A 26,973-nucleotide genomic window follows, 5' to 3' on the forward strand; every position below is an offset into this window, starting at 1 on the left:
ATCAAACAAACAGTGCAAATCAATCTGCAAAATGAGAAAGCCATCAAACATTCACAAAACACCAAAAGTGCCTCTGGGAAATTGTTGAGTCAGGAGGTGGCAATTGAAGAAGATCGCGTTGCGTAGACTCTCTGATAGAGTTGAGATATTGGTGTTTGCATGTACGCAAGCAAGCCAAAGTCAAGATGACGCGGCCTTTGGCGGTGTCTTGGACCACACCCCCCGGTCGTAAGCGCAACAAGATCGGCGGACCACAACTGAGAATGATTGGCTGTACATGACTGAGCCTGAAGATGCAACTCGATTGACGATTGGGTGTCTTTTTCGGGCGACAGTGTGACACTGCTAAAATTCGATGTGGGAAACGGTGAGTAGATCATAACTCGACGTTAGGTAATAGAGAAAACGGACAGAGTCGAATTCGGCTCCGATTCGACCCCTGTGACTGAGTTTTGACGCGACGCTGAGAGAACGTTCCCGCTGCCAAGAAGCTCTAGAGACGCAGGGTTAATTCCGTTCAGTGGTAACGTTGCCAGGTAAGCAAATAGTCGTCCCTCGAGTGTGTGCTCTCTCTGTGAGCGCCTGTCAAATGGGATGATGGGATTGGACGAGGCCGCTTTTCCAGGGACAGGCGCACGCGATGCAGACGCCAAAGCCAGTTAAGCTTCTTTCCAAGCCCGCCCACTGAGCTCTATCGAGATGGCCAAGATGGTTTGTCTGTAATGTTTGTGGTTGTGGTTTGATATTGAGGTGCCTAGAGCTGTGCCATACAAGCAAGGCGTAAGGCAGATACATCGACTCAAGATCGACGAGTATCAGGTATAGAGATAAAGAAGCATGTTGCAGATCGCTGTGGAGCACTGAGAACCGCACTGAGCATCTTGTTCTGTGTTGTTTCTTTCGATATGTACTGCGCAGATTGTCATCCCCATCGGCCATGTGGAATAGCTTCACTTGTGAACCACATAAAATTTGCGAATATTGGGTATCGAATCTCGGAAAATAACGTCTTCGTGTTTATCTGATATGTAAGTATCCATGTCCTCATAGGGAAATCATTGAAACAGAACCAAACTTTCTGGTGGGTTGTGATGCAAGTCGATGGAGGCAGTGGAATTACAAGGGACAAGAGGCCGCGAGTCAAAGTGGATCTAGTGGAACTGGAAATAGCAAGCACCGCCACTGGATAGATGTCTCTGTGGCTAGTGACATCCAAGATATAGAGGCCAATACAGAATGCCTCAGAGGCCTACAATTGAAACCATAAGCGCGGATAGTTACTATGTCTCGTCGACTATCTTGGATAGATGTTGCTGCGCATGCCTTGTCCTACGTATTGCGAAAAAGGATTGCGGGCAGCGTGGCTCAGTATGGGCTGTGCCACGATACTATTTCTTCGGGCGGCTTTTTAGAGGACCTCACCACTGCCTCGTCATCGCCCACCAAGACGAGGGGCACGTTCCCAGTAAAGTACCGATACTTGCTAGTCCAGGGCCCCAGGGTCGAGTGACTCGCAGAAAACTGCAGCGGTCTTTGGCAGCCTCGAGAGGTTTCTGTGCTAGAATTTGCGCCATATTGCCGAAGAGGAACAATAATGAAACAGTACTCAATATTTGATATTCCATTTGGCAAGTCTGTGATTACTACATAGTGAAGCATCTGCTTACGGGAGCTGATCCCAAGTTTAGGTATTTTTATTCAAAATTTAGAGTACTCCGTAGTCTACGCGGATATTACAACCCATGTCGAATTAGTGACTGCTCACTCTGAAGACTCAATTGAACTGACTCCATCTTTACAGCGGCCGATAGTTTTTAACGCGAGTCGACGGTTTCCCCGCGCTTATCATCTGCTGGGTTCAGTTAGAGGCTTCACATTGCCACAGCCAGCACGGATACAGATTGTCGTTCCTTTCCCATTATTCTCATACAGATTCCCATAATTTATTAAAACATCGTATCGCCTCTTGCAGTTCTTTTCTCCATCTGACCTTATCAAAAAGTACATGTAGTACAAGCAAATGCTGACGCTTGCTAATTCGCTGATGACGAGGATCTAGGCCAGGCGCCACTTCGCTTTTCGGTGTTCCCTAGGTCGACGTACGTACGCACGCATTTCAAAGTGTATCACTCACTGGAAAAAGACTACGTACACTTGCCCTGGCCTGCTGAGATTGGCCCTCTAGGTTCGCCTCTTGATGATGAAGCTGTTGCGTAGACTTGAGAATAGTTGACCCGTTCTCGTTCAATTTGAGTCAAAATGTATTACATATTCGGGAGGCTCATTTAATCGTTCACGATAGCGACACGCATTAATATTCGTAGGCTTCAAAGGCCCTAATATCAAATAACTACCGGAGCCTGCAAGCACTGAATATCCGTCCAGCTCATCACAGACCAATCATTTCAGCCATTACAAGGCTCAGTGGGCGTTCTCTCAGTTCCCTGAGTACTTGAACAAGAGTACGAGGCAGCTGTACCGGTACATGCCCCTGCGCCCAGCGGCCCCCACCTCGAGCAACAGTCGGCTCCCTCATTGGCCTGGCGCTCACTGCTGACGCGTAAACTGCCATCGTAGGCTCTGGCCCAGAGTGGGCAAGAGCGAACGAGACGCACACCCTCCCGAGACACCCCGTCTCTTTATTCCCCTGGTCCACCCTCGATTCTCATCGCCGCCTGCTCCTGCCTCTCCTCTTTTGTGCTGTCTGTCTCTCTTACCTGCCTGCAGTGGTCAGCCATTCGCGAGCCGTCAACTCCTCTCCTTTAGCCCTTCACTCTCGGCGACGACGATCAAAAGAAACGACTCAACCTGTTTCTACGACGAAGGAGTATTCGACGATACTCACGACGATTGAGAAAAAAGAAAACAAACGATTCTGGCTACCTTAGTCATCAGCTGGTCAGAGCAAGCGACACTTCCCGCGGCAACAGTCAGTTGGTCATTTTGAGGACCAAAAGGATTCATCTGGACAACGCGTGTACCGTGGCAATCAGGCCTACCATCACGCACCTCTCGTTGCTGACGACGACAATTTACGATCAATATTACGACAACATATCCTATTCCGAGGTTTCTTGGGCCTCGTAAATAGCAACAATTGAGCCATCAACTACCTAGCCCGGCCACGTATCTGGGCAACGACATATACTGAAACATCTATCCTCAACATCTATATCCACGAACTATACACTCACAAAACAACATATTAGCAATTATGGCGGGCCAACGTACGCCTGCGGGCGAGTATGGCGAGGAATGGGCCCGAGACCTTCGGGTCCAATTCGAAGGCTTGTTGCGTGACAAGCGCATGAATGATCTCCGTGCCTCATCGCGACAAGGCTCCCCGAGCTTGGGAGAGCAGTCTCCCCGTATGCGAAGCTCTCCGTTCCCCAGCGATAGCCGACCCTCGACATCTCAAGGACCTGGTCTTCCCTCTTACTCCGCTCTGCGACATCTCCCCAAGATCCCTACACCTCCCGCCGCTGGTGATCGCGATTCTCAAAAATTCAGAAACCTCCTCATCAGCTTATCGTTAACACCAACCAAATACGAGAACCCCGGTCTGTTGGATGAGGCATTGCAAACCATCCCATTAGATCGTATCTATGGCGAGGCCGAGGAAGAGACTCAGGTCTTGCAAGCTCAGGCTGAGAGTATGGGTGATGGACGACGACCCGAATGGGGTTACCAAGACTGTGTCATCCGGGCATTATTAAGGTATGTCATTTTTCATCCGATCTCGTTTGGATGGATTGACTAACACAGCTGATAGATGGTTTAAGCGATCGTTCTTTAGCTGGGTCAATAACCCACCCTGCCCCGTCTGCTTATCTCCCACCATCGCCCGAGGCATGACTGCTCCTTCACCTGAAGAGAGTGCTTGCGGCGCCCTCCGTGTCGAATTGTATCAATGCTCTGCTCAACATTGCGGTGCTTTCGAGCGCTTCCCTCGTTACGGTGATGTCTGGCGGTTATTGCAAACCCGACGAGGACGTGTTGGCGAATGGGCCAACTGCTTTAGCATGCTTTGCCGAGCTGTTGGAGGCCGTGTTCGCTGGGTCTGGAACGCCGAGGACCATGTTTGGACTGAGGTGTATTCCGATCATCAAAAGCGATGGGTTCATGTGGATGCTTGTGAGGAAGCATGGGATAACCCTCGCCTTTATGCTGAGGGTTGGGGCAAGAAGATGTCCTACTGCATTGCATTCTCCATTGATGGCGCTACCGATGTCACTCGACGATACGTGCGCAAGAACCAGCACGCTGCTGAGCGTAACCGATGCCCTGAAGAGGTTCTTCTCTATGTTATGCAAGAGATCAAGAACATGCGCCGATCCAACATGAACAAGGACGAGCGATTCCGATTGGAGAAGGAAGACAGCCGGGAAGACAACGAACTCCGAGGCTACGTCGTGGCCTCAATTGCACAGGCCGTAACTGACTTGGTTCCTGGATCACCTGGGGGATCAAACCACACTGGCGCAAGCGGAAGCGATACCAAGTTGCCTGCTGAGCAACCTGGTCGACAAACTGGCTCTACAGAATGGTTGACTGCCCAGCAGCAACAATCTGGTCGATATCAACAGCCTCGCGATCCCAGCCACCGACGCCCATTGCCTTGAAAGCCGCGCGCATACACATTGCGACACTTTCCAAGGCATCGCGTCAGAGCTGCGTGAACGTTGACACGTCTTGATGATAACTATAGCCATATCAAATCACCATCCGGGCCAAACACAATAATACCCGCGCCCGTGGTTTAGTACGATGAACAACCGATACCTCGATGACAGTACCACGGCCCTCAACCACACGACCTCCATGATACTATCACTTCGATGACCTTACGGCCACACACACATATTCCCTTCATGTCTAATACTATACACCTTTGACAGCCATAGCATAGACTCGGCGTTGAACCATTTCAAAGAGGCTGCCGTCTTTGCGGCATAGCCTGTACCTACTACATCAACCTGCCTTTCAATTTCTTTTGTTGTTTTTCTATGTATAGGGGGCGCATTACGGCGGGGCATCTATGTTCCCTCAGGAGAGCAGGGGCGGGTTTAGTCCCTTGTTTCGGGGCGTTTGGCTATGTTTCTTTTTGGGCTATCATGAGCGGTATGAAGCCAGTCAAAAGAGATGGATCAGTGGATGAAGAAGATAGGATAAATCAATGCTAAAGAGCAGTTCCTTTCTAAGTTGATGCCTATGTTAAGTTGTTAAGTTTGTGTGAATCGCATTCCAATGCGGGGTGACTGAAGTCGCATGCAATAACCCCATTAAAGAAAACACCAATCATCTCTTTCACGGTTCAGCCGACATGGATCTTTGAACGAACTCAATTGTCTTTTTTGAAACGCTGGATGATTCACAGGGGTTTTTGAGATGACGTTGCCGTTGACGTTGACGTGGAAAGTTCCAAACGCCCATGAGGAAGGAGTGGCACGTGACCATGTAACTGTACGCCACTGCCCAAAATGCTAAGGGGACTTGCCATACCCTGGAGGCAGTCGCGACGAAATCACATTTTCCGTCTTCCACAAATCTCTCTCAAATTATCACAGGACAAACAAAAGGCTCATCAAAATGGGGTCTGCCAGTGTGAAATCAACCAGAGTTTTGCGTTCTGCTGCTCGTGGTAATCTCAAGACGCCGCAAGAGCCAGTCTTACTAGATCTGATTAACAAGGTCAAAGCGGGTCAACCATCCCAGAAAGCAGCTTTAAGCGTTCAGCAAGATGCAGTTTTGCCACCAGTACCAATGAAGCGCAAAGCTCATGAAATCACAGAAGAAGATGTCTCATATCAAGCCGAGGAGAAGAAAGTGAAGAAGCCGAAAGTCACAAATGAGGAAAAGCGACTCCGCAGGTTCAGACCCAAGCCACCTCAGTCTTTCCATGAGATCTACGACCGGGCTCTTTCTCAGCGCTTTTACGTGCTTAATCGCGTCAGAGGAGGAACTCAAGATTGCCCTGAGGAAGATGTTGAGATGACAGGATCGACTGGAAACATCTACACTGTTCATGTTGGAAAACAGCCGCGATGTACGTGCCCTCACCATGAGAAGGGCCATCAGTGCAAGCACATCCTCTACGTAAGTATCGCACCTGATTCTTCGATCGTGTTATTGACAAAATTTAGGTCATGAAGCAAGTTCTCAACGCGCCTTTTAATCTCGTCTACCAGCTCGCGCTTCTGAGCACTGAACTTCAATCAATCTTTGCCTCTGCGCCTCCCATTTCGGCCCCTGGACAAGCAGAGTCCGACAAGCGGAAGCCTGTCGATGGTGATTGTCCCATTTGCTACTGTGAGCTTGGCGAGAAGAACCAAGAGTCTATCGTTTGGTGCGCTGCCGCCTGTGGTCAGAACATTCACGAGGAGTGTTTCAAGATGTGGGCGCAGACAAAGACTGGTGGGAAAGTGACTTGCCCCATGTGTCGCAGTGTCTGGAAGGGTGACGAGAAGCTTGTAGCAAAGGTTCAGAAGGATAAAGGCGCCGTGCAGGAGGGGTATGTCAATGTTGCGGACCAGCTTGGCATCAGTCGTGAGAGAGGTACATAAACTTTCGTGTCTGAATACTGTTCTGATACTAACTGTGTTTTAGATGAGTCGAGCTATTCGCGATGGTATGGAATTCACAACAGACGTCGAGACCCGAACTGGGAGGGTAACAGTTCTTGGCATGGAGGGTGGTGAAGACCGTCGTCGTGCGGCACAGACGCGAAACGACCGGTTTATTCGCTCTCGTATGCGGCAGGATCAACGTTGTGTTCATTTTTTCTTCGTTGATAAGCATGATGGTAGGAGTTTTGCTCTTTATTTGTAAGGCGTTTACGATAGCAAGGGTCACCTGGATTTGCTGCAGTCACTGTAGTTGATTGCAATCTGGCGATAAAGGATTTATGTGGTGACGGAACCTCTCAGACACGTATGTATTATATGAAATCGAGGTCACATATAGTCCTGCTCTGGATGAGCATCCGTGGATCCAGGGATCTGGTCTTAGAATGACATGTTCGAGGACAAGATGAATGCGAATAATGCCCTGTCAAAGTGTTCAAGGATATGTTATTCCGGGAGAAGCCTTTCATGTCTTAAGTCATATTAATCTCCGCCATGTAATCCTACAAACACCAAAGTCCGCAAAGTGAGCTCCTCATATTGGTAGTTGAGGCACCGAAAGGTCACCGGTGGTGGAGTTCGGCGGTTTCGGTGGGCCCTCCCCGAAATGTCCCCACAAACCGCCGAGGCACCGACCTCCGCCGCCGTCGCGTGATAATGGACTGATTAAAGACCTGAGGTCCGCTGTTGATATGATTAAACCAAACGCACTCATTCTTTCACTTCTATTTGACTGACATATCTAAACGTCACAATGTCAAAACTACCATCCACCACTCGAACTCTTGTGGCACCAAAGAAGTGTCTCCCAGCAGAGTACACGGTCATAGAGCAGCCTATACCCAAAATCACCAAGCCAAATCAGCTTCTTCTCCGCATGAAAGCTGTGGCCATCAATACTGGTGAAACAGGGTTTGCAGCTGGACAGTTCGACTTGCTCTACAAGGCCTCGTAAGTCGACAACCACTCTTCACTCATGCTACAAGCTCACGTAATACAGGAACTTCCCAATCCCATTTGGAATCGAAGGCTCTGGCGTAGTTGTAGAGATTGGTTCTGCAGTTACAGAGTTCAAAGTCGGAGATGCAGTCTACGGCATGGAGTTTGAGAAACCCCATCTCGCTAGACCCCCGGCAGCTTGGGCCTCGACATATGCCCTGACAGAGCCACAATTCCTTCACAAGAAACCAGATCATGTGTCTTTTGAAGAAGCCGCTGCCGCCCCAGCTCTCGCAGTAACTGCGTACCAGAGCATCAAGCGTGGACTGCAGCTTCAGGGAAGAGATAGCCTGGCAGGACAGACTGTTTACATACCCGCTGCTCTCAGTGCATCTGGCAACACGGCCATCCAGATCGCACGGAACTACTTTGGTGCTGAGAAGATCATTTCGACTGTCTCGACGCCCAAAATGGGGTTGGTTGAAGAGTATCTTCCTGGAATGATCACTCAGCTCTACGACTACAAGACCCAAGACATCGTCAAGCTCATCGGCCGCGGCACCGTCGACTTTGCAATAAGCACCCAATTCTCCACCCTCAACGAGAGCATCTCCGTTCTCAAAACCGACGGCATCCTCATGAGTATTGCCAGCATCCCCAAAAGTGATGTCATGGCAGAAATGCTCGGTCCCAAGTTCCCCAAATGGCTTGGTTGGGTCCTCGATTTCTTGCAGATCTGGTACTCGTGGAAGCTGCGCGGTACAAAGATCCAGTATGAGTTCATATCGGGACATCCAGGGCTTCGAGAGGACATGGAGGTTGTGGCGGATATGGTTGCTAAGGGGATGGTCAAGGCTGTCAATACGGCGGTGGATATGGATGATTTGGAAGAAGTGAGGAGGGGGTGTGAGAAGACTTTGAAGAGTAAGGGGGGGATTGGAAAGTTTGTGGTTCGTCCCTAGGGGAGAGGATATCTGATTTTATGGTGTGGGGAGCAGTGCGGGAAGACTGGACCATTGATTATGTGTGGCATTTCGTCTCTAGTGTACTTCTAATTCAATATCGTGACAAACACTGTTCTCGAAAGGTTGATTGCTGAGTCTTTTATGCAACTGGTCAAGGCGAAATCTGTTACTTGGGGATCATGGGACATGTTTCCGAACAGATCTATACGTAGTAGTGCAGGAAGCAGAAAGGGATGAAAGACCCTCCTAGAGTATGAAGTAGAATCTTGAATCATTAATTATAAAAGCGTGTTTAAGAAAAAAGACTCCCATAGACACGATCTCAGTCGAGCATGTAAGCTCACGCAACTCCATCCCTCCACAGGCTACTATCCAGAGACGGCCTAAAATTCCGCATCACAAGTCGACTACCTAGTTCCAGTAACCAACCCTGTCTTCTGAGGTGAAGTGTCCATGACCGCTGGGTAAGCAGATGGAAGATTGGATCGGACTCCCGCCACTTAAACATCCCTGACTTGAACATGCTTGCACAAAATGTCAGATCAATCCCAGAAGTCTCTCAGTAAGGTAGACTTACAAAATCAACACTCGCATCCTCGTATGGAGCCGTTAATGGGGATTCACCGCAACAGGTTGAAAAGGAGGAATCCGCAGAACAGCAAATCGAATATGAAGAAAAAGATATTGAGCCGAGAAATTCTCCATGGATACTGCGACTTTTCCTCCCGCGACTGGTGGGCTTCATAATGTTCTTGGGTTTGTAGTTGTACAGGCATTGTAGGTGCATGCATTGTAGGTGCAGGCATTGCGGGCTCGACGACGACTTTCACTAGCTCTGCCATAGGCTCGTGAGACAGCTCAGCTAACTCATAGGTTGGCGGAGAGCTCCTTCCGCTGGGGGCCTCTGATGGACCTGGAGGAGTCGTTTGACTTGAAGATGAAGACATGGCGATATGATGTATGAGTTGAGTTGTGTGCAAAGAAGGACCCGAGATGACCAAAGGTGGTGGTGAGTGATGGGACAAAACAGAACTGAAAGAAATAAGGCCCTACTTATACTGAAAGTCCTTATAGCTTGAAACAAGCTTTTTATCTTAGTGCAGAGTGGTAAAGCTTCAACCTGAGTAAGAGAGGTAAAATTCATTCAGTACCTCATCGTGAATCCAATCATCGAGTGGCAGAACCACGAATATGCTTTCAGAGTAAACTTAGCAGTGTCTCCTGACCCCAAATACCAAAGCTTATAGTTCATAAGAGATGGCATCGTTACAAAGAGCGAATGGGATAATCTACAAGATTGGGGTGAGTTTAAAGAACCAATGAGAAGCTTTGCTTCTTCCAGAATAGGGAAGCAAGTTCGGGAGGTACCTAGTGTCCGTTTTGGCTTGGCCATGACGACAAGACAGATAGAATCAGCTGGTCAAAGGAGATAACTTTAACATTAACTCTAACCTGCTAATAACTACCTTATAAACCAGCCACAGCCTCTTCAACAAGTTTTCAAGGCTTTAATCCAAAGCCCATAAATTGTGTGCCGAGGAAATGAAGAAAACTCCAGATCTTGATCTTAATTAATATAAATACTTAGGTAAGTTAGCCTAAAGCTTTAGAATATCTTTTGCTGGTTTTATTTCAATATTATTTAGGTTCAGTGTTTGCTCCCATAGTATAGGTAACTTAGATTAGGTCTCTACCATGTAAGAGGGAGTCATGGATAATCGCATTGCTTGTTATAGCTACTAACCTACCTACCTACTCTGCTCTCATTATTCCTCCTGGATGTGGCCTACTGGACATTGATCATAGATCAAGTCACATAATGCTTGCATCGTACGTTTCAAACCCTCCGGCCAAAGGCTTACGTGCTGACTTAAATCCCCCTCTGCTGGATTTCGGTACTGCTTTTTCGCATTTTCAATGGTCTCGTCGCAGGGGTCGAGTATTTTCTCCTGGACCTTGTCTAGTACGTAATCAAAGACAAGGTCAATCTCCTCTAAGACACTGTCGATGTGTTCTACTGTATGTTTCCCTACTTCTTCTTCAGCTAAGTATGTTTCATGGTGAGCTGCACGTAGATAAAGGTAGAATCGGGTGTATCCACTGCATGGTGGTTCGGCCCCGTTCTCGATATCCATCAGATCTTTGAACAAGTTGGAATATCCATCAGAGCGTGTGAGATTATCTTGGCGTTCGAGCCACCGGAACATCATCCACTCGAGGCAAGTCTGCTGCATAGGGCGTTTGAGGTTGAAGTGAGCAACTATGTTATCCGTCAAGAATGCCATTGACAGCCGAAAGTTCACTACCATTGCCAACGAAGCTACCCTGGCTAAGCATTTCACCCCTTTCTCCCTAGGATACGGGTCCATGAATTGCAATATTCTCTTGAATTTCGGGCTGCCATCTTTGTCCTCTTCGAGGCCTTCTCGAAACCAGAGCGCAAGCTCGTAGTGACGTTGTGCCGATAGTATCTGCGGTGCATTTGAATGCCGGTAAACAGAGGCGCCTTCTTCGGTAAAATTTTGCTTGATCAATGTTCCATCCTCGCCGGCTTGTTTGTAGACATCTAGATGAGCCGTCTTAACTTTGTCAAGCTGCATTCTGTGCAGCCTGTAGGCATGTACCCAGTGTTTCGTAGTAAACACGCGCATGGCCAAAGTTACATCTCGGCCTGGGGGCAATTCGTTGAGAATCTTGGTAGGAGTGATCATTGCATCAGGCTCAAGGAGGTCTTTGGTGCAATCCATATGACAGCCGATTGCGGGGTTCCCGAAGCCGTAGAGGATAACGAGGATCTCGGTGGGCAAATACGTCTCCTTTGCTTCATCACAAGCCTCTCGTATGTGCAGAAGTATTCTGCCTATTATCTGGCTGGGGGGCGTATAGGTAAAACCCTCAGCAATCTGAGCACTGAGCCATGTTTGACGGCGACCGAGTTGGGCGAGACGTTTCTGATCCATGCGGGCATCATTCCACTAGCATTGGCCCATGTCAAAGCCAGAGCCTTCAAAGCCAGTGCCTTCATCGAGAGTAACCACTTTATCGCGAGGAACCACTCTACAAGCTCCAATGATGATGGTTGTATCGTATATCTGGGGTATAGTGGTGGTATATTTGATTTGACGCATATTGTCTGTGATGTCTTTTGCGTGATAATAGAGGTTATGTTGAGCCTTTGGGGGCTTCGATTTTGTACGAGCCATGATGCATCATTATCCAAATTCATGTAAAAGAAGAGGGAGATGAAGAAAGCAGAAGCCGAAGAGGGGAAAACTTTAGTGGGGGAGGTACCCAGTCAATGTTTAATGAAGAGTGGAAGGAGTCCTCCTGTTATTGCCTACCTAAGGACTTAGTATCTTCCATAATTATCGGGGATAGACCTAGGTACCTAAGGTACCTCCTAGTAGGTATAGTACTAGGTATCGGGTTAAAGTCCCTACATAATACCTGATTTACTCAAGTCCCCTCACTCTTTAGGATAGAAGTCAAAAGTCTACTTCTATCCCGTGTTTCACTCTGTCGGGTGCAGCCATAAGGGAGGGCAAAAGTGCAACTCGTGTCACTTACTACTGCAGCACAGCCTCGAGGCAAAGGGCCCCCAGGGAGAGAATACGGCAGTGATGAAAGCCTGGAGGATACAGAAAGAGAAACACGACCTGTAACGCAATCGACGGTATGGAGTAGGATAGCCCTACTGTATTCATACATACATACCTATATAATCTATTGGGTCCTGAGGCCTGGGTATTTATTACATCCGCTACACCCCCATTTTGTCCTTTACAACACTTCTCCGCTCGATCCCTCCCAATGTCGACCGAAGTAATCGTCACGATCGTCTACTCCACTCTTGGCTTGGTTGTGTCGTGCGTTGGACTGTTCTTTGCGTATAAGTTGTATCAGTCCAAGAAGCGGCCTCGTGCGACGAAGGCTTTCAGGTGGATGAATCCGTTCTCCTGATGTTCCTCATGTGTCGTTGCAGGTTGGCAATAGTCCATGAAGGTGCAATCATTTCCACTGAGAGCTAACTCATAGTGGACAGCTGTATCTGGTTGGTTGATGAGTAGTGTATGTGAGCCGAGTGAGAAAGCCTCGTTTGGTGAGGGGCAGTGGCTTGGGGACACCAGTTGCGTCGTATGCATCGCGGCCCATGTTGAGGCATTGAAAAGCAACGCATTCTCAATTTGTATCGTATTTTTCATGACGATATTATGATACACGTTCAGCATGCTCAAGCACTCGAGAATGGCTCGACCCAATACATTGTTGACTTGTTGCGGGTGGTAGTTGAAGGGCATCACCGTTCGTCAATGTCCTCTCTGAATCAGTGTGGGACAAGGCACTGGAGGACAAACAAGTCAGGCTCAACTCATTGAAAGGTGACGGCATGTGAACGCGAACCTAGGAGGAATATAAAATGTCCTTGGGATCATGAAGAGCATCGCGGCTGTTTCGACATCGCTCTGGGGGATGGGTCTTCGGTGTAGTGCTAGGTAGGCGAACCAGGCACTTAGACACGAGACAATGAGTCCAGGAATTGTGCTGACGAGAGTGATGACAGCATCAGTTGATAATTGAGCCATATTGAAAGGACGCAACTGTGACTGAACGAATGTCAAAAGCTGCTTTGAGAGAAAGCTTGGTGTTTGTGGATGGTTGCTGTCATGTCATCACTAAGTTGGCTTCGGCAACCTTTTATATCCCATATGGACCTTTTCAGTTGAGATGACGCCCCGGGATGGGGGATGGAAGGATGGTTAGTGTGGTGTGGAGCTGAACTTACCCCTGTGACTTGCCTCAGCTCTCTGGAACGATATGGCACTCCTAGAACGCTTACATGCCCGCGCGTTTCCAGTCGATGTCGATCTTTCCCATAAAGAGCCCCTCAAGAAGTTGATCATCCCGACCTAGTAAAGTGCCCACACATTTCCAGTCGACGCTAATCTTTTCTATAAAGAGCCCTTAAGAAGTCGATCATCTTGATCTAGTAAAGTGTATCACCGAAGGAGATAAAACGACGGAAGCTAAACCATGCACTGTTGGTCTTGGTAGGACTTCCACCCGATGAGGCAACTCTCGGGGGTACGATTTGTTCCCAGCAGACCGTGCCAAGTAGAAGGCAGAAGACAGAAGGTGATGTACTGATCTCCGGGTTTACCTAGTACGGCCCATAGGTACTTTACCCTCTGAGTTCATAATGCCCCGCGGAGTGCCCTCCACCAACTACTTGCCTCGACGGATGGTGATGCTTATGGAGGAGGTAATTGGTGGAGCAAAGGACACAAACTGCGGCTAAGTCGCCATACAAGTAGCGTCAAGCATGCCATGTATCCCACAGACTCGGGTTGGTGTGGACTGTGGAGTAATCATTGATCGAAGAGGAAACAACTCAAAACCATCTTCATATGTTTACTGACGGACAGGCTGCTTAACATGCAGCGTAAACATGCAACGAGGATTGCCTTATACGGCGATGAGCGCTTGGGATAGCATTGGCAGGTTGAGGCGGGCTTAGTACTTTAGTTCCAGTCATGAACGTGGGGAGGCCTCATCTCTACTGTTAGTCACATACATAGGTACTTCAGCTTTGGCTATAGACGAGCAAGAGGAATTGACATGGAATTAACAAAATAAATCTAGCTGTTTATTCCGTACAAGCACTAGACTCAACATACTTACATTCATAAAGACGCTCAGACATAGACTGACCCCAGAATCCAGACAGCTTATGTCATCTCGTCACACTGCAACTGGGTCCGGGTGCAACAAGTTGTGTTGCCTGTCGAGTCTTGTTGGTGGCATAATCTCAAACTCTCTGTGCCCTCGTCCACTTATATTCCGGTGGGCCGCAGGTGGCAGCTGGGGTAGATTTTCGCCCGGAAATAAGATATCAGTAGAAGCTTGGTACAGGGACTGCATGTTGCGGCTATAGATGGATTAGGCATAGAAAACTTAGTAAGTTGGCCATAGTTCTCATACTTCGACTGAACTGCACCGATGTGTGTGATATTAAATTCGATGGGGTTACATGGCTGCGCTGAAGGGCAAGGTATGCGAACGAAGCACTTAGACATGATATAAGTAGACCTGGGATTGTACTAAGGATAGTCACAATTTGTTCTGTAGAAATATTGCTCATAATAGAGAGATAGATGTGTGGTTCATACAGACTTCTCATGGAGAGGAAATTCCACGCCCAGCTCAAGTCCTCTTATTCCTAGATTACCTTATGTAGGGTAAGTGTAAATATGAAGATATCTATCCACCCATCCCAAGATGGACGTTTTGTGTATTATAGAAGGATAGCCAGGATAGGCAAGGTAGGTAAGTGTAGCGCGATGATTGGCGTGGGCCATTAACGCGTCCAACGTCACCACTTAAGCGCGTCATGTCGCGCAGCCAACTCGAGCCCCACAGTCTCAGTCTCGTCTCAGTTCCCGTAGAGAAGTTGATCCATCTCACCTCATCCTCTCTATTTACATCCATTGTACGGATAACATTGACCTAATTGTTTCGACTCCCTTCTATACACTCAAAAACCTGTCCTTCCCATAACCAAAATGGCCCATAAACGCAAGCGATCCGTCTCTGAGCTCTGCGCCTCTCCCTCATCCGTCTCATCCTTCGACTCTCCTCCTCGACTCGGCAACTCCATTACCAATCCTTTCGCGATCATGGCATCGACGCCTATTCATCTTCACAGTCGAACCATGAAGCGATTCCGGGATAATCGACCTTCAGAAGAGATAATTCATGGTAGGCTTTTATACAAGTAACCATGCACTGTACATGTGCTAATTGAGTTCAGAACGTACTCTCAACATGCTCTACTCTGCGCAGAGCCAGCATCAACACACTGAACTTCCGTCTGAGAACATACAAGTACCACTCGAACCTGCTCGACCTGAATCAAACCAACAATCTCTCCACCGGTTCTGGAACATCTCTTCGGCGCCTTCAGCCCCGACAACCAGCCTGGGCCAAACACAACTCACCCCCTCGAACTGCGACGACTGTGGTGCCAGTCTCAACAGCGGCGATGATGGCATGGACATCGATGGTGTCAACAACGAGGATCATTCGTGCAGTGCTTGTGGCAAGCATGTTTGCTTCAGCTGCTCTGTGAGCAACCTTGGTGAACAGCGACATTGTCTCCAATGCGCAGGTCGAAACGATCGACCTACACGTGCGACATGGAACAGAGTTACTGCATCAATGTTTTGATTGGATATTGTATGGAACTGGGTAATGGAAAAGGATTAGCGACACTTTGGTTTACTACGACGGCGTTCAACGGGCAGCATATAGGGGGGATACCATTTGCACCACTGCTTCGGATAGCATCATCGGTAGGTTTTGTGCAACACGTTTATGTAAGTAGTTAGCATCACACGTTTTCGTGTAACATTTGACAACAAATGCATGTCAAAATCACACAGCAAAGCATCATGAAGCAAAGCGCGTAACAGTAAAATCTTATTAAAAATGATTATGACAAATCGAGTCTATAAAGCAAACGCAACACACAAAAAGGGTGTGACCATCTAACCACGTCGGCGAGTGGTAGGGCTCTTCTTGGGAGTAGCAGTGGTAGAGGAAGAGGGTGTCAGAACAGCAGGCTTGGCCGCAATGGGGGCAACAGGCTGCTTGCCCTTGGCCTTCTCAGAGGGAGCATTCCAGTAGAAGATCATCTGGAGAGCAAGGATGGCGTTGAGGACGAAGCCGGAGACGAATCCATAGAGAATGAGCTTGTCGTCGACCTCCTGGAGGGTTGTGAAGATTCGGGACAAAGAACCAGCGAGGTAGTTGAAGACCTGTATGACCATTAGTCATTGTACAAACGAAGAGGGGAGAAAAGAAGATTGACTTACAGCGAAAGCGCTAAGCTGACCAGTACCGCCCTGCTGGAAGATGGTGAGGATCTGAGGCAGCTTGCTGGCAACGCTCAGAACACCAGCACCAGCCTGGAGGTAGCTCAAGGTCTGCGCATCCACGACATTCTCGGCAAACAGCGTAGCAACAGTTCCAGCAAGCGCAGCGACAAACACAGCAGCCAGACTAGCACGGCCGCTATAGTTCAGAACAAGCACGGAAATGATAACATTCTGTCCCACGATCAAAGCAGTCTCGCCATAGGTGCTGAAAGGGAAGCCATTTCGGAAGTTGTAGGCGAGCGAGATGATGTACGACGCCGTCTCGAGAAGGTATGAGAGGAAAGATACACCCTCGGCGGACTTGGAGTTGATGAGCTTCAGGATCTGGGGAACCTTGACGATGGACGAAGCGGCGATGATACCGATGCCGAGAGCCTTGGAGACAGCGAACTTGATGCAATCGGCATCCTCGATGTTGACGTCGAGAAGGAGAGATTTGTAGCACGTCTCGCCGATGATGGAAACGCCCAAGTCGCGAATCGGCGCGGGGAGGTTATGCGTGATGGGGGTGATGGCTGATTTGAGGGCGTCCATGGTGGTCTGATACCAAGAATACGGTGAAGAGGCGTAGAAGAGAAGCGGATCAAAGCTCAGCGATTATACAAAGAAGTATTTCAGAAGGAGTGTGAAAGAAGTAGACAAAGACGTCACAAAGCTCGGAATTGCTTGTCTCAACTTTCAGAAGAAGAGGCCAACAGTACGAGATGAAATTGGAGATGACCGTTACCTCATTGGAGTTAGTGGAGTCAACCCTGGTTCTGCCCTACGAAAAATGGCTTACCCTACATCACCGTACTCAACGGCCTCTGCTCCGGGTTTTCGGAATAGATTTGCTTGGTTAGGCCGTCAATTAAAAATGGTCCCCTGTCCTCGAATAAACAATGACATCAGTGCCATGTTGTTTCACAAGATGCTTTGTTCATTCTCACGTTGTACATACCGTCTGTCCCGCTCACGAAAATATCCGAATAAACTGATCTATCAGCCTCAAATGACGCTGAGGGAACATGTAAGAATCTTCGAGATTATTCAGCCCATGTCAAATCATCTCACGGACCTTGGTGGGGGTTCAGCTCAGCACACCGTTTCTGCGACACAGCAAAAAGTACAGTAAGCTCAGCCTCAAGAGGGAACCAACCAGGTTTGAAAGCAGCTATTTTCGTGTTATGGGCTTAGATTATCTTACACAGCCGTAGACCGTTGCGAAAATGAAGAAGACGGAATCCACTTCTATTTCGACTTGAACTTTTGTACTGCCTGGTCCTCGTGGGAGGGATCACCCGGGGCGCCTACAACACAGATGCACGTGTCAGGCCACGAGGGGCCGGCAATGAAGGGCTGCTGCGATGTGATATGATGTCTATTTGCGTTATGATATGTCAGTTCATGATGCGTTGTGTTTGTTTCTCGGAAGTACGCTGTTATTGTAGATTCCGATGGGAGACGGGCGGGATAGTTATAAACACCGCAGAGAGGATTAACAAGATAAAGGCAGTGTAACAAAGAGATTGAAGAAACAAAAGATCAACATGGCAAATAACTTAGATAGACGTAGACTAGTAGTAGCTCCGGATGATACAAGAGTCAGCTGCTTATTGTGCTATACCTTACTGTACAGAGTATCTGCTAGGAGCAACCTTTTGTCAGCCACCCGCAGTCTCCCAGGCACATCCATGCAAGAGACCAGTCAAATCATGGAACCAAGTCTTTTCCTCTCACTCTCACAAGCAGCAGCACCAGCAAGCGTCTTTTCTTCTGTCTGTCTTCCGTTCTTGTCTCTTTGTGCCTTGTTTACCGTTGTCTTGTTCCTGTGCTCGTGCTTTTTTCCCTCTCTTCCCCTTGAATACCTACCTAAATAAAAAGATCCTCGTCTTTCTGCCCACTTCTTCGCCAAGTCTACCCCGGTCAACTCTGCCTGGCATTGCCCTGCCTTGCCTTGCCTTACTTTTTGACTCAGGTAGTTTAGGTTGTCATTGTCATTTCATTCATCCGCTGGGCTCCATTTCATATAAGGTATTGGATCCCAACCCGAACCTGACGGGACTTGATCGGGTCTGTGCTACTCTGCACTTTTGCGACTTTTTATCGTCGTCTTTACTGTTTGATTTCCTCCGTTGTTTCTGAAGAGTCTTGTCGAATGCACCATCGTCCTCGTTTACGGCATCATTACAACTTGCACTGTCCATCTTGGATATCGATATCGATCCGCTGACCGCCATCCACGTTTCCCCGCGATCTGCCCTGGATGTGATCCCACCTTCATCGTGATCTTTTTTTTCTCGACAACCTCTCTTCTCACCTGCATCTTTGACCTCACTATTCGTCTCCGACTCTTCAACTATGGCGGCCCCTCCAAAGACAGAAGCCCCGCCGGGCGCAACATCGTCAACCCCGCCGCCTCCGGCTATTGAGTATTCGTATATGTATGAGAAGGATAAAAGCCCGTCAAAGCTATTAGATGCTCTATTACGAGCTATTAGTCGTCATATTGTATGCGCGCACCCTTTCTTCAACCGCTTAGTTCCAAAATTTGTCAATATTCGAAAGATCGCATACTGACCACCTTACGTCATAATAGATACTCGAGATAGGCGATAAAACCGTTTGTCACCTTACCCCGGAAAAGCTGGCCGCCTTCTACAAGGCTGTTGGAGGTGATTATGACTGTAAGTTTCATAGCGACTTTGTGCGACATATACCTAACTTTTAAAGCTCTATTTGAAATGCCACACGAGTCCATCTCATACATCTGGCAAGTTACTGGATGTCAACACACACTACAGCCAACCGACGACGACTTCGCGCCCCCTTCAATACCTGCCCTTACCGCTCGAGGCTTCTCACGATGGGAATCTCTCGAGATTCTCCTCGGTCCCGAGGAACACGTTCCTTTCCTACAGTTCGCCGTCAAGAACTGGCAGCTAAAACATCCCGAGACTGGCGCAGACTTTCCAGCCGACCTACCTCCAACCGTATTCCCAACACAAGCCGACGTCGAGGTGGATCGATGGCACAAGTCGTGCGCTGAGAAGTTACGAAAAGAAGCAAACGCTCGAGAGAGGGAGGCATACAGAGAAGCACGAGATCCGGCTGGGCCTGGTGAACCTCCTGAAGGGCCAGAGCCCAAGTTCGCCTACTCCCACGTGAGAGGAAGTGCTTTCGCTGGAACCCGAGCCAGGCCTGAGCGACCGTTGTACAATCATGTGCCGGGCAGACATGCAGGAGGGCGACCAACCAGACCTTCACCTGAGAGGTACAACAGCCGCTCTGACGAACATGCCCGAAGACGAAGCTTCTCCGATTATAACCAGCAACCTACGCCAGATGTACCACCACATGCACCGCATGCGCCTCCGGGGTCTTATTTGGACCCTCATGCGAAGCGGCCCGCACCGCCTCGTCGACACAGTCAGCCCAGGCACTACTCCTCAGACTCTAGTGATGACGAGCCGGTCCCTCCTCGCGCAAAGAGAAGACCTGAAGCAAGCCCGCCTTCGCCGACGACTCGTCGATATTCACCAACGAATGATCGCCCGCCTCCTGTTGCTAGCAACCCGCCCCCAACATTCCGGCCTCATCGCGTAGATGGGAGAGCTTCGGACGATTCCACCCGCCGAAGATCAACCCACAGCCCCAGCCTACGAGAAAAGCTGACCGAGAAAGTGTCAAACATTCTCCCCAACGGACTCAGCAGCAACCCAGATCGCACCAGAAACCCACCTAGAGCCCCATCCTACAACACGGACTCGTCCCGCGGACGCCGAAGCCGAGACCGACTTCCTCCATCTCGACTCAGCAGAAGCTACTCCGACATATCGGGAGCTTCCTCAGAAGCAGAGTCCAGCGACGAAGATCTGAAGCGATCAAGGCGGATGCGTGAAGAGCGAGATAGAGAAAGGGAACGAGACCGCGAGCGAGAACGAAGGGGTCGACAGCGGGAACTTGACCGGGAAAGAGAAGAAGAAAGACGTGATCGGTACCTGCGCCGACCGGACATGGAGAGACGGACTAGCAGCCATGCGGATGCCGAGCGTAGGCGCGACTATCCCGGATGGGATCCACGATCTGAGAGAAAGAGATGGGAGAAGCGCATGCCGCCTGATGAGCGGGGGACCAGTCCCCTTGGGGTTTCTGGGAGACGGTATGCTGAGCCGGCGTACCCTTAATCTGGGGTACGGATTTACTACCGAGATTGGTATGCATGGATGTCAAGTGTTGAGCACTGAGAGCGATATTGAGCATTTTGGGATTTCATATGGATCTATCTTGGATATAACGAGATATAGGGTTTGCAGAATATGGCGTTTGGATAGACTGAGGGAGATAATGACTATGAATACATATACTCCATGGAGCAACAAGCATTTATTCCTGACAAGTTACTTTGTTCTTACTTTCTTGATATCGTGTTTAAGGGTTTATACTACAACAACAGTTTCTTTATCACTTCAACTATAACTATAACATTGTTTCTCTTCAACATGACCAAAACAGCTGAGAACAAAACAGCCTCCACTGAGCAACCCCACGGTTACGCCATTGCTCCATTAAAGTGCCGCGATCACGGTAGCTAAGACGGTCCAGGGCGGGCTTCTCCCGGGGTTATAAGCTACAAGGCCCCTCACCAAGCTCAACCAAAATCCCAAAACCCCTCTCTAGGCGAGCCAACGAGAAATGTCGAATTGCCATCAGGGGTCTCGTAGCAGGCCAAGATTCCTGTTTCAACAAAATGAATGCTGTTGTTCACGGGTAGCGGGCCGAGGGATGGAGCCTCAACTTTACAGCTTCACAACAGCGCTCGAAAGACATAAAATCGTAAGGCATAAGCTGGCATTATGATCTACGTTCAACAGTCAGGTCTGTTGAGCTACATCATATGGTTCCATTTCCATCTGCATCCCTTCCCCCGTCGTAGATGATCATCGCCAGGTTCTAGTGGATCTCGGTAGACGCGGTTTAGGACGGTATTCCATGGCAATTCAACAGTCTAGAAAAGCTCCCGAAAGCCGAGACTACCGGGGCATATATCCCCAAGAGTTGAGAGTTGTAGCATGGATGTTTTGTATGTAATTGCCTGCGTTTAGGACCGGAGACTGACCGAGGTCGGCCGTGGGGGTATGAGTGAGGCGTAGCTATAGTCTAGAGCTCACCAACAAGAGCTGGCCCATTCATAATGTTAGAGTTTTGAGCTCTTTCGACTTAGTCCGTGGTGTTGTACATAGCTCTGCATACATCTTGTCTTGGCTTAGTGCCTCATGCTGCTGCAGCTCACTCACTGCTAATCTGCTGTCCCTCTCTCGATTGACTTTGACCAATTCACTCACTTCTTTCATCTCACATTCTCTATTTTCATTCCTTTTTATCATTATCTTTCTCACAATGAAGCCCGGTACATCTCTCCGTTTTAGGGCCCTTCGACAGGTTACACACAGTAACCGTTTGTCTCTCCCCGCTTCGGCGAGATGGCAACATTCCCGGGCCATGTCAACAGTTGTTGACTTTCATCCTCGACCTTCGCAGCCGCCTCCTCCTCCGGCTGGAGCCAATGAAGCGATTGAGAAGCAGAGGGCTGAGAAGAGGAAGCAGATTCTGAGGGAAGCTGTCACGGCGACTCAGGTTCGACATGACTGGACCAAGGAGGAGATTGCGGCCATTTACTACCAGCCTGCCCTTGAGCTGGCATACCAAGCTGTAAGGGCATCTCTCCTCGTTCGATCGCGATTGTGACTGCTGTTGTCGTTCGATGATCAGCTCAATTGAGGGACATATCTCACAGAGCAACACCATGGCTAACACACAAACTCTCAGAGCACGGTACACCGTCGATGGCACAACCCCGCCGAAGTGCAACTCTGCACTCTGATGAACATCAAGACAGGCGGTTGTACCGAGGACTGCTCCTACTGCGCCCAATCGACCCGTTACCAAGAAGGCACAAAGGTTCCCGCCAAGAGAGTAGAGAGCGTCGAGAGCGTACTAGCAGCTGCGCGAACGGCCAAAGAGAAGGGAAGCACTCGATTCTGCATGGGCGCCGCATGGAGAGATATGCGCGGTCGCAAGAACAGCTTGAAGAACATCAAAGCTATGGTTGAGGGCGTCAAGGGCATGGGTATGGAGGTCTGCGTGACGCTGGGCATGATCGATGCAGAGCAGGCAAAGGAGCTCAAGGCCGCGGGCCTCACGGCGTACAACCACAACGTCGACACTAGTCGTGAGTTCTACCCGTCTGTCATCACGACGCGCAGCTACGACGAGCGACTACAGACGCTGAGCCACGTGCGCGACGCTGGTATCAAGGTGTGCTCAGGTGGAATTCTCGGTCTCGGCGAGACCAGCGAAGATCGTGTTGGTCTTCTTCACACCGTGTCGACACTCCCAAGTCACCCGGAGAGCTTCCCCGTCAACGCACTGGTCCCCATCAAAGGCACGCCGCTGGGCGATCGACCCATGGTTGAGTTCACGAGCATGTTGCGAACTATCGCCACGGCGCGTATCATCATGCCCTCGACCATCATCCGCATCGCAGCGGGTCGCAAGACCATGTCGGAGGAGAAGCAGGCACTGTGCTTCATGGCGGGTGCGAATGCTATCTTTACAGGCGAGAAGATGCTTACAACGGAGTGTAATGGCTGGGACGAGGACGCCGCCATGTTTGGGCGATGGGGTCTTGAGCCCATGAAGAGCTTTGACAAGTCTCCCCAACCTGCACCTGAAGTTCGAGTTCTGTAACAGTCAGAATTGCTTAAATTGAGATGCAAGTTTCAGCGAAGCACACCATCCCTCATATCCATGTAATGCAAACTCCATGCTACCTTAGTTATCGAAGTTTATCATGCCCGGCCCGCACCGGCTTCGTTCCGGTCGTGAGAATGACAAAAAAAAAAAAAAAAACAAGGCAAGGTTTATTAGTGATAACCAAGGGAGCGGATAAAATGCGATAGGTATCACATCACGTTAGCAGAGGCGCATGAGATGGAGATAACGAGGATAATCAAGAGATGTAGTGGAGCTAAAAGGACCATTCTCTGCGCGTGACTCCGCGGATTTTCTGGGTTTGTTGGGCCAATCTCGTGACGACCAACCACGAGAACAGTGAATTTGTTTAGTTAGTTAGTGGTGATGATCAGATTTACAGGAGCTTTTGAGTTTTAAGTATTTGCTGGAAAGTCATTTTCATTTGGGTCTGCAAAATGTGCAATTGTATATGGTCAGCTGGTAGGGTGTATAAAAAGTGCATCGAGTGAGAGCTGCTGCACCTTGTGTGACAAACCCTCTTTGTATCAGGTAGATAGATACAAGGAACATATATCCCTCAAATGGTGAACATGATGGATAAATACTAGATTTTCTGATGACGTTTCTGTTTAATGCCTGCGACATCATTCGTCCAAGCGTTGAAACGAACAGGTTACACGCAGTTCATGGACAAGGGAATCAATGGCCAACAACTGACCAAGTGGCAGACTAGAATACTGCAAGTATGCATAGGCTATGTAGTATTAAGAGATCCAACAACAACAACAGAAAACAAACAAACAACAAGCAGACTGCTACACAAATCTAATAGGTTCGGGTTCTTTGTAACCACAGACAGAGACAGAATTGCTGGCCTGTATCTGTAGACCGCTTACACTCCATCCTCTACACACCCCCGCCTACTGTACACCCTGAGAGTTGAGCTTTAATCCAGGCGCATTAGGTCCCGGCCTCAGAATCATCCTCAGCCTATCAAGCGACCCTTCTACGTCCAGTAGGCTCCCGACGGGGGATGCTATTGGCACCACTCAAGGCCGTTTCTGGTCCCTGGGGCTGGGGGATGCCCTGGCCTACACCTACTAAGGCCCTTAGGCTGGGACCAAGCCATGACGGAAGGAGGGGCGCCAGACAAGAGAAAAAAGAACCCGCCGCCTGGAACAAAAAAAAAATGATGGAGGGTCTGTTCCCGACGCATTAATACTGGTAAATGCATGCCAATGCATGAGCATACCATACCATACCATACCATACAAGGCCATGCCATCCTTCACATACATCCATATTAACTTGTCACTTTCCTCCCTGGTCTGACCTAAACTCTTTCCTCTTTTGTTCCTCACAGTTGAAACTTCACTCGAATTTACTTTCAGGTTTCTACGAAAGTGTCTGCTAGACTCTAACGGCTCCCCTATCGTATCTCTGTCGCAAAAGCCTCGTCGGCTTTGCCGTTCCTTGCCTGATTCCACCCCCGCCGAGAACGCCCGAGCATACAAATCCCACTGCTCAGCCTGGTTTTGAAATCCTCACTTGAACTTTTCATTCTTTCTGGTTGCCTGCCTGCCTTGGCTTATCTGATCCTCAGCAATACGTGTCACTACTGCTGCCTCGTACAAAGGACTATCGACAACACAACACAACCGAGATTACGTGAACGACCATATTTCTACTGCCAACTTTTTCGAGCAACTACTGTCATACAATACAACAGATTAAAGCCTCTTCGTCAAACTCATACCCATTTTAACCTGTCCGACATCGGCCTTACCTCACCACCACCATGAAGGGCTGTTCCATTGACGAGCTCGTTTACGAGTGCATGTTCCCTCGTCCCAAGAGCAACGACCCTCAGAACTTCCAGGCTCTACTCCAACGCCTCTTGATCCCAGAGGTTCGGCAGGAAACACACTCTTTCTACGGCCACCTCGACACCCAGGAAGCCAAGTACCCCGGCCTCGACTACACTCACCACACCCATCGCATCCGTCTCTCTCGCTGGCAATGGCACCGACGACTCTTCCGCGCCTTCGACAGCCTCAAACTTACCGGAGCCGAGATCGCAGGCTTGACCAAGTGGGAGGGAACAAAATGGGCCAAGGAGAAGTACGAGAAGGAGCAGGGGTATGTTATTCATGACACCACCGCCGACGGTTTCCCTGACTGGGCCGATATCGAACACTTGCCCCGCGCCAACCGAGATCAGTCCGTTGAGGTGGAAGGCGTTGCTATTGACGATTTGTACAACGAAATGATGGAGGTCGAGAGCGAGGACGAGCTGGATAGTGTGGGTGTTGAACTGAACGAGCGCCTCAGGGACGGTGTTGCGAGACGTGACGCCGGAGACACTTCAGCTGTTCTCGACGAGGAATGGGAGCAGTGGCTGAAGAACGCCATTGAATCTGGTGAAATCAACTACCTGAACGACCACATCTTTCACGACAGCGACACTGTCCCTGCAGCTCTCTTCCCTCCAGGCTTGCTCAGCACTGCCCGAGCTGGCCAATGGCATGAGATTCCCGAATCCCTTCACCGCATCCTCCGCCGCACACTACAGTCAGAGGACCCCAATCGTCCCCAACAGATGCAGACACTACCACCACCACAGCCACAGACATCGAGCCTGCGCTCTACATCCTCCCTACGGCGCCGCCTCATTGAAGGCCAGCAGTGGCGTGCCTCATGGAGGCGTAGCGCCTATTCAGATCTTCGTCTGCCTGTTGGCGATGCTAGTTCACGACTCGCAGATAATTCCAATGCTTGAATATCATGCTAAGAAGAAAAAAATGAAATGAAGTTAAAAGACAAAAAACCAAGCAAAGAAAAGCAGATGTTCCTAACGAATTATACCCTCTTGGCTTCGTCACTTTTTCGGTGAAGCCTTTTTTTATCCAACACAGCGATCAGACACACACACGCCCGGCCTCAGCATCGGGGCACGGAGCCTGCAGCCTCAAATGCAAGCATGACCAATGTTTCATCCCTGTCTCTGCTCAGGCATCCAAGGGTAGACAACAAGCAACCGACCATATGAGACACGTACACGCACACACAAGACACCCATCACCTTTTTTGCATTTTTCTTTGCTTGCCTATCCATATTATGGATAATGGTGTCTGGCGATTGGGAAACAGTAAACGGGGGATATATGTATGATTTTTTCATGGGAATTGAACGTTATGGATCCGGTTGATAGAACGTTTGTTGCTTGACATTCGATTCGATTGACGAGGAAAGAGACGGCTTTCCCGATCCGGTTCTCTTCGCCTTAGTGCTTGTGCTGGTCACATTTGAATCATACGGGCTTGTTGATAGATAGCCAGCGACTTATACCTGTTTATAAAGGGTTTTCTATGTTAACTGAGTCCTCACTGTGGTTATTATCAGTTTGATCTGTAAAGAGCAAAAATAGTATGCTTGCAAGCTTCGATCTGTCTGAAAGGACTGCTTAACCTATAAAGGAAATGTATTGTCAAACGCCGGCGTTATTCTACAGTCAGGCTTCTCAAAAACATTTTAAGTATACTTACGTTAAAGCAAGTGCAATACAGAAGTGCTTGCTAACTGCTATTATATCACCAGAATAACCACTCAACGTGTTACAGGGTGGGCTGAATCCATTCTTAACTCTACCAGGTCTACACAGACATAACCGACAACTCGTCACCATCTGCCTTAAGGGATCTCAGGAGCTCGGATTCGAGGTAGAATTCTAACCTAGGAAAAAGAAAAAGGATCTCACCCACAGTTAGTGAGACGCG

The 26,973-nt window shown here is 49.1% G+C and overlaps 10 protein-coding genes across 10 annotated transcripts; 7 read left to right on the forward strand and 3 right to left on the reverse strand.

Annotated features, from left to right (window-relative positions):
• Positions 1-3,214: 3,214 nt before the first annotated feature.
• Positions 3,215-4,622, forward strand: FPRO_01781 (uncharacterized protein; the record flags this gene model as incomplete). The annotated part of the gene is made up of 2 exons (XM_031227661.1): positions 3,215-3,717; positions 3,773-4,622. The coding sequence occupies 2 exons, from the start codon at positions 3,215-3,217 to the stop codon at positions 4,620-4,622; spliced, it is 1,353 nt and encodes a 450-aa protein (XP_031074692.1).
• Positions 4,623-5,589: 967 nt separating this feature from the next.
• On the forward strand, positions 5,590-6,698 carry FPRO_01780 (uncharacterized protein; the record flags this gene model as incomplete). Its single annotated transcript, XM_031227672.1, has 3 exons — positions 5,590-6,096; positions 6,144-6,555; positions 6,607-6,698. 3 exons carry the CDS (start codon positions 5,590-5,592, stop codon positions 6,696-6,698), a joined length of 1,011 nt encoding a protein of 336 aa, XP_031074693.1.
• Positions 6,699-7,377: 679 nt separating this feature from the next.
• On the forward strand, positions 7,378-8,524 carry FPRO_01779 (uncharacterized protein; the record flags this gene model as incomplete). The annotated part of the gene is made up of 2 exons (XM_031227683.1): positions 7,378-7,574; positions 7,624-8,524. The coding sequence occupies 2 exons, from the start codon at positions 7,378-7,380 to the stop codon at positions 8,522-8,524; spliced, it is 1,098 nt and encodes a 365-aa protein (XP_031074694.1).
• A 623-nt stretch (positions 8,525-9,147) lies between these two features.
• FPRO_01778 (uncharacterized protein) lies at positions 9,148-9,474 on the reverse strand (the record flags this gene model as incomplete). Its single annotated transcript, XM_031227694.1, has 1 exon — positions 9,148-9,474. One exon carries the CDS (start codon positions 9,472-9,474, stop codon positions 9,148-9,150), a length of 327 nt encoding a protein of 108 aa, XP_031074695.1.
• A 2,952-nt stretch (positions 9,475-12,426) lies between these two features.
• Positions 12,427-12,825, reverse strand: FPRO_01777 (uncharacterized protein; the record flags this gene model as incomplete). Its single annotated transcript, XM_031227706.1, has 1 exon — positions 12,427-12,825. The coding sequence occupies one exon, from the start codon at positions 12,823-12,825 to the stop codon at positions 12,427-12,429; it is 399 nt and encodes a 132-aa protein (XP_031074696.1).
• A 2,262-nt stretch (positions 12,826-15,087) lies between these two features.
• On the forward strand, positions 15,088-15,751 carry FPRO_01776 (uncharacterized protein; the record flags this gene model as incomplete). Its single annotated transcript, XM_031227717.1, has 2 exons — positions 15,088-15,283; positions 15,336-15,751. 2 exons carry the CDS (start codon positions 15,088-15,090, stop codon positions 15,749-15,751), a joined length of 612 nt encoding a protein of 203 aa, XP_031074697.1.
• A 320-nt stretch (positions 15,752-16,071) lies between these two features.
• FPRO_01775 (uncharacterized protein) lies at positions 16,072-16,995 on the reverse strand (the record flags this gene model as incomplete). Its single annotated transcript, XM_031227728.1, has 2 exons — positions 16,072-16,341; positions 16,399-16,995. 2 exons carry the CDS (start codon positions 16,993-16,995, stop codon positions 16,072-16,074), a joined length of 867 nt encoding a protein of 288 aa, XP_031074698.1.
• A 1,806-nt stretch (positions 16,996-18,801) lies between these two features.
• On the forward strand, positions 18,802-20,627 carry FPRO_01774 (uncharacterized protein; the record flags this gene model as incomplete). Its single annotated transcript, XM_031227739.1, has 3 exons — positions 18,802-18,951; positions 19,040-19,127; positions 19,174-20,627. The coding sequence occupies 3 exons, from the start codon at positions 18,802-18,804 to the stop codon at positions 20,625-20,627; spliced, it is 1,692 nt and encodes a 563-aa protein (XP_031074699.1).
• Positions 20,628-21,840: 1,213 nt separating this feature from the next.
• On the forward strand, positions 21,841-23,190 carry FPRO_01773 (putative biotin synthase; the record flags this gene model as incomplete). Its single annotated transcript, XM_031227750.1, has 2 exons — positions 21,841-22,152; positions 22,270-23,190. 2 exons carry the CDS (start codon positions 21,841-21,843, stop codon positions 23,188-23,190), a joined length of 1,233 nt encoding a protein of 410 aa, XP_031074700.1.
• A 1,804-nt stretch (positions 23,191-24,994) lies between these two features.
• Positions 24,995-25,975, forward strand: FPRO_01772 (uncharacterized protein; the record flags this gene model as incomplete). Its single annotated transcript, XM_031227761.1, has 1 exon — positions 24,995-25,975. The coding sequence occupies one exon, from the start codon at positions 24,995-24,997 to the stop codon at positions 25,973-25,975; it is 981 nt and encodes a 326-aa protein (XP_031074701.1).
• Between the last annotated feature and the right edge of the window lie 998 nt (positions 25,976-26,973).

Source organism: Fusarium proliferatum (genome assembly GCF_900067095.1).
Source record: "Fusarium proliferatum ET1 genome assembly, contig: FPRO_scaffold001, whole genome shotgun sequence".
NCBI classification, from domain to species: domain Eukaryota; kingdom Fungi; phylum Ascomycota; class Sordariomycetes; order Hypocreales; family Nectriaceae; genus Fusarium; species Fusarium proliferatum.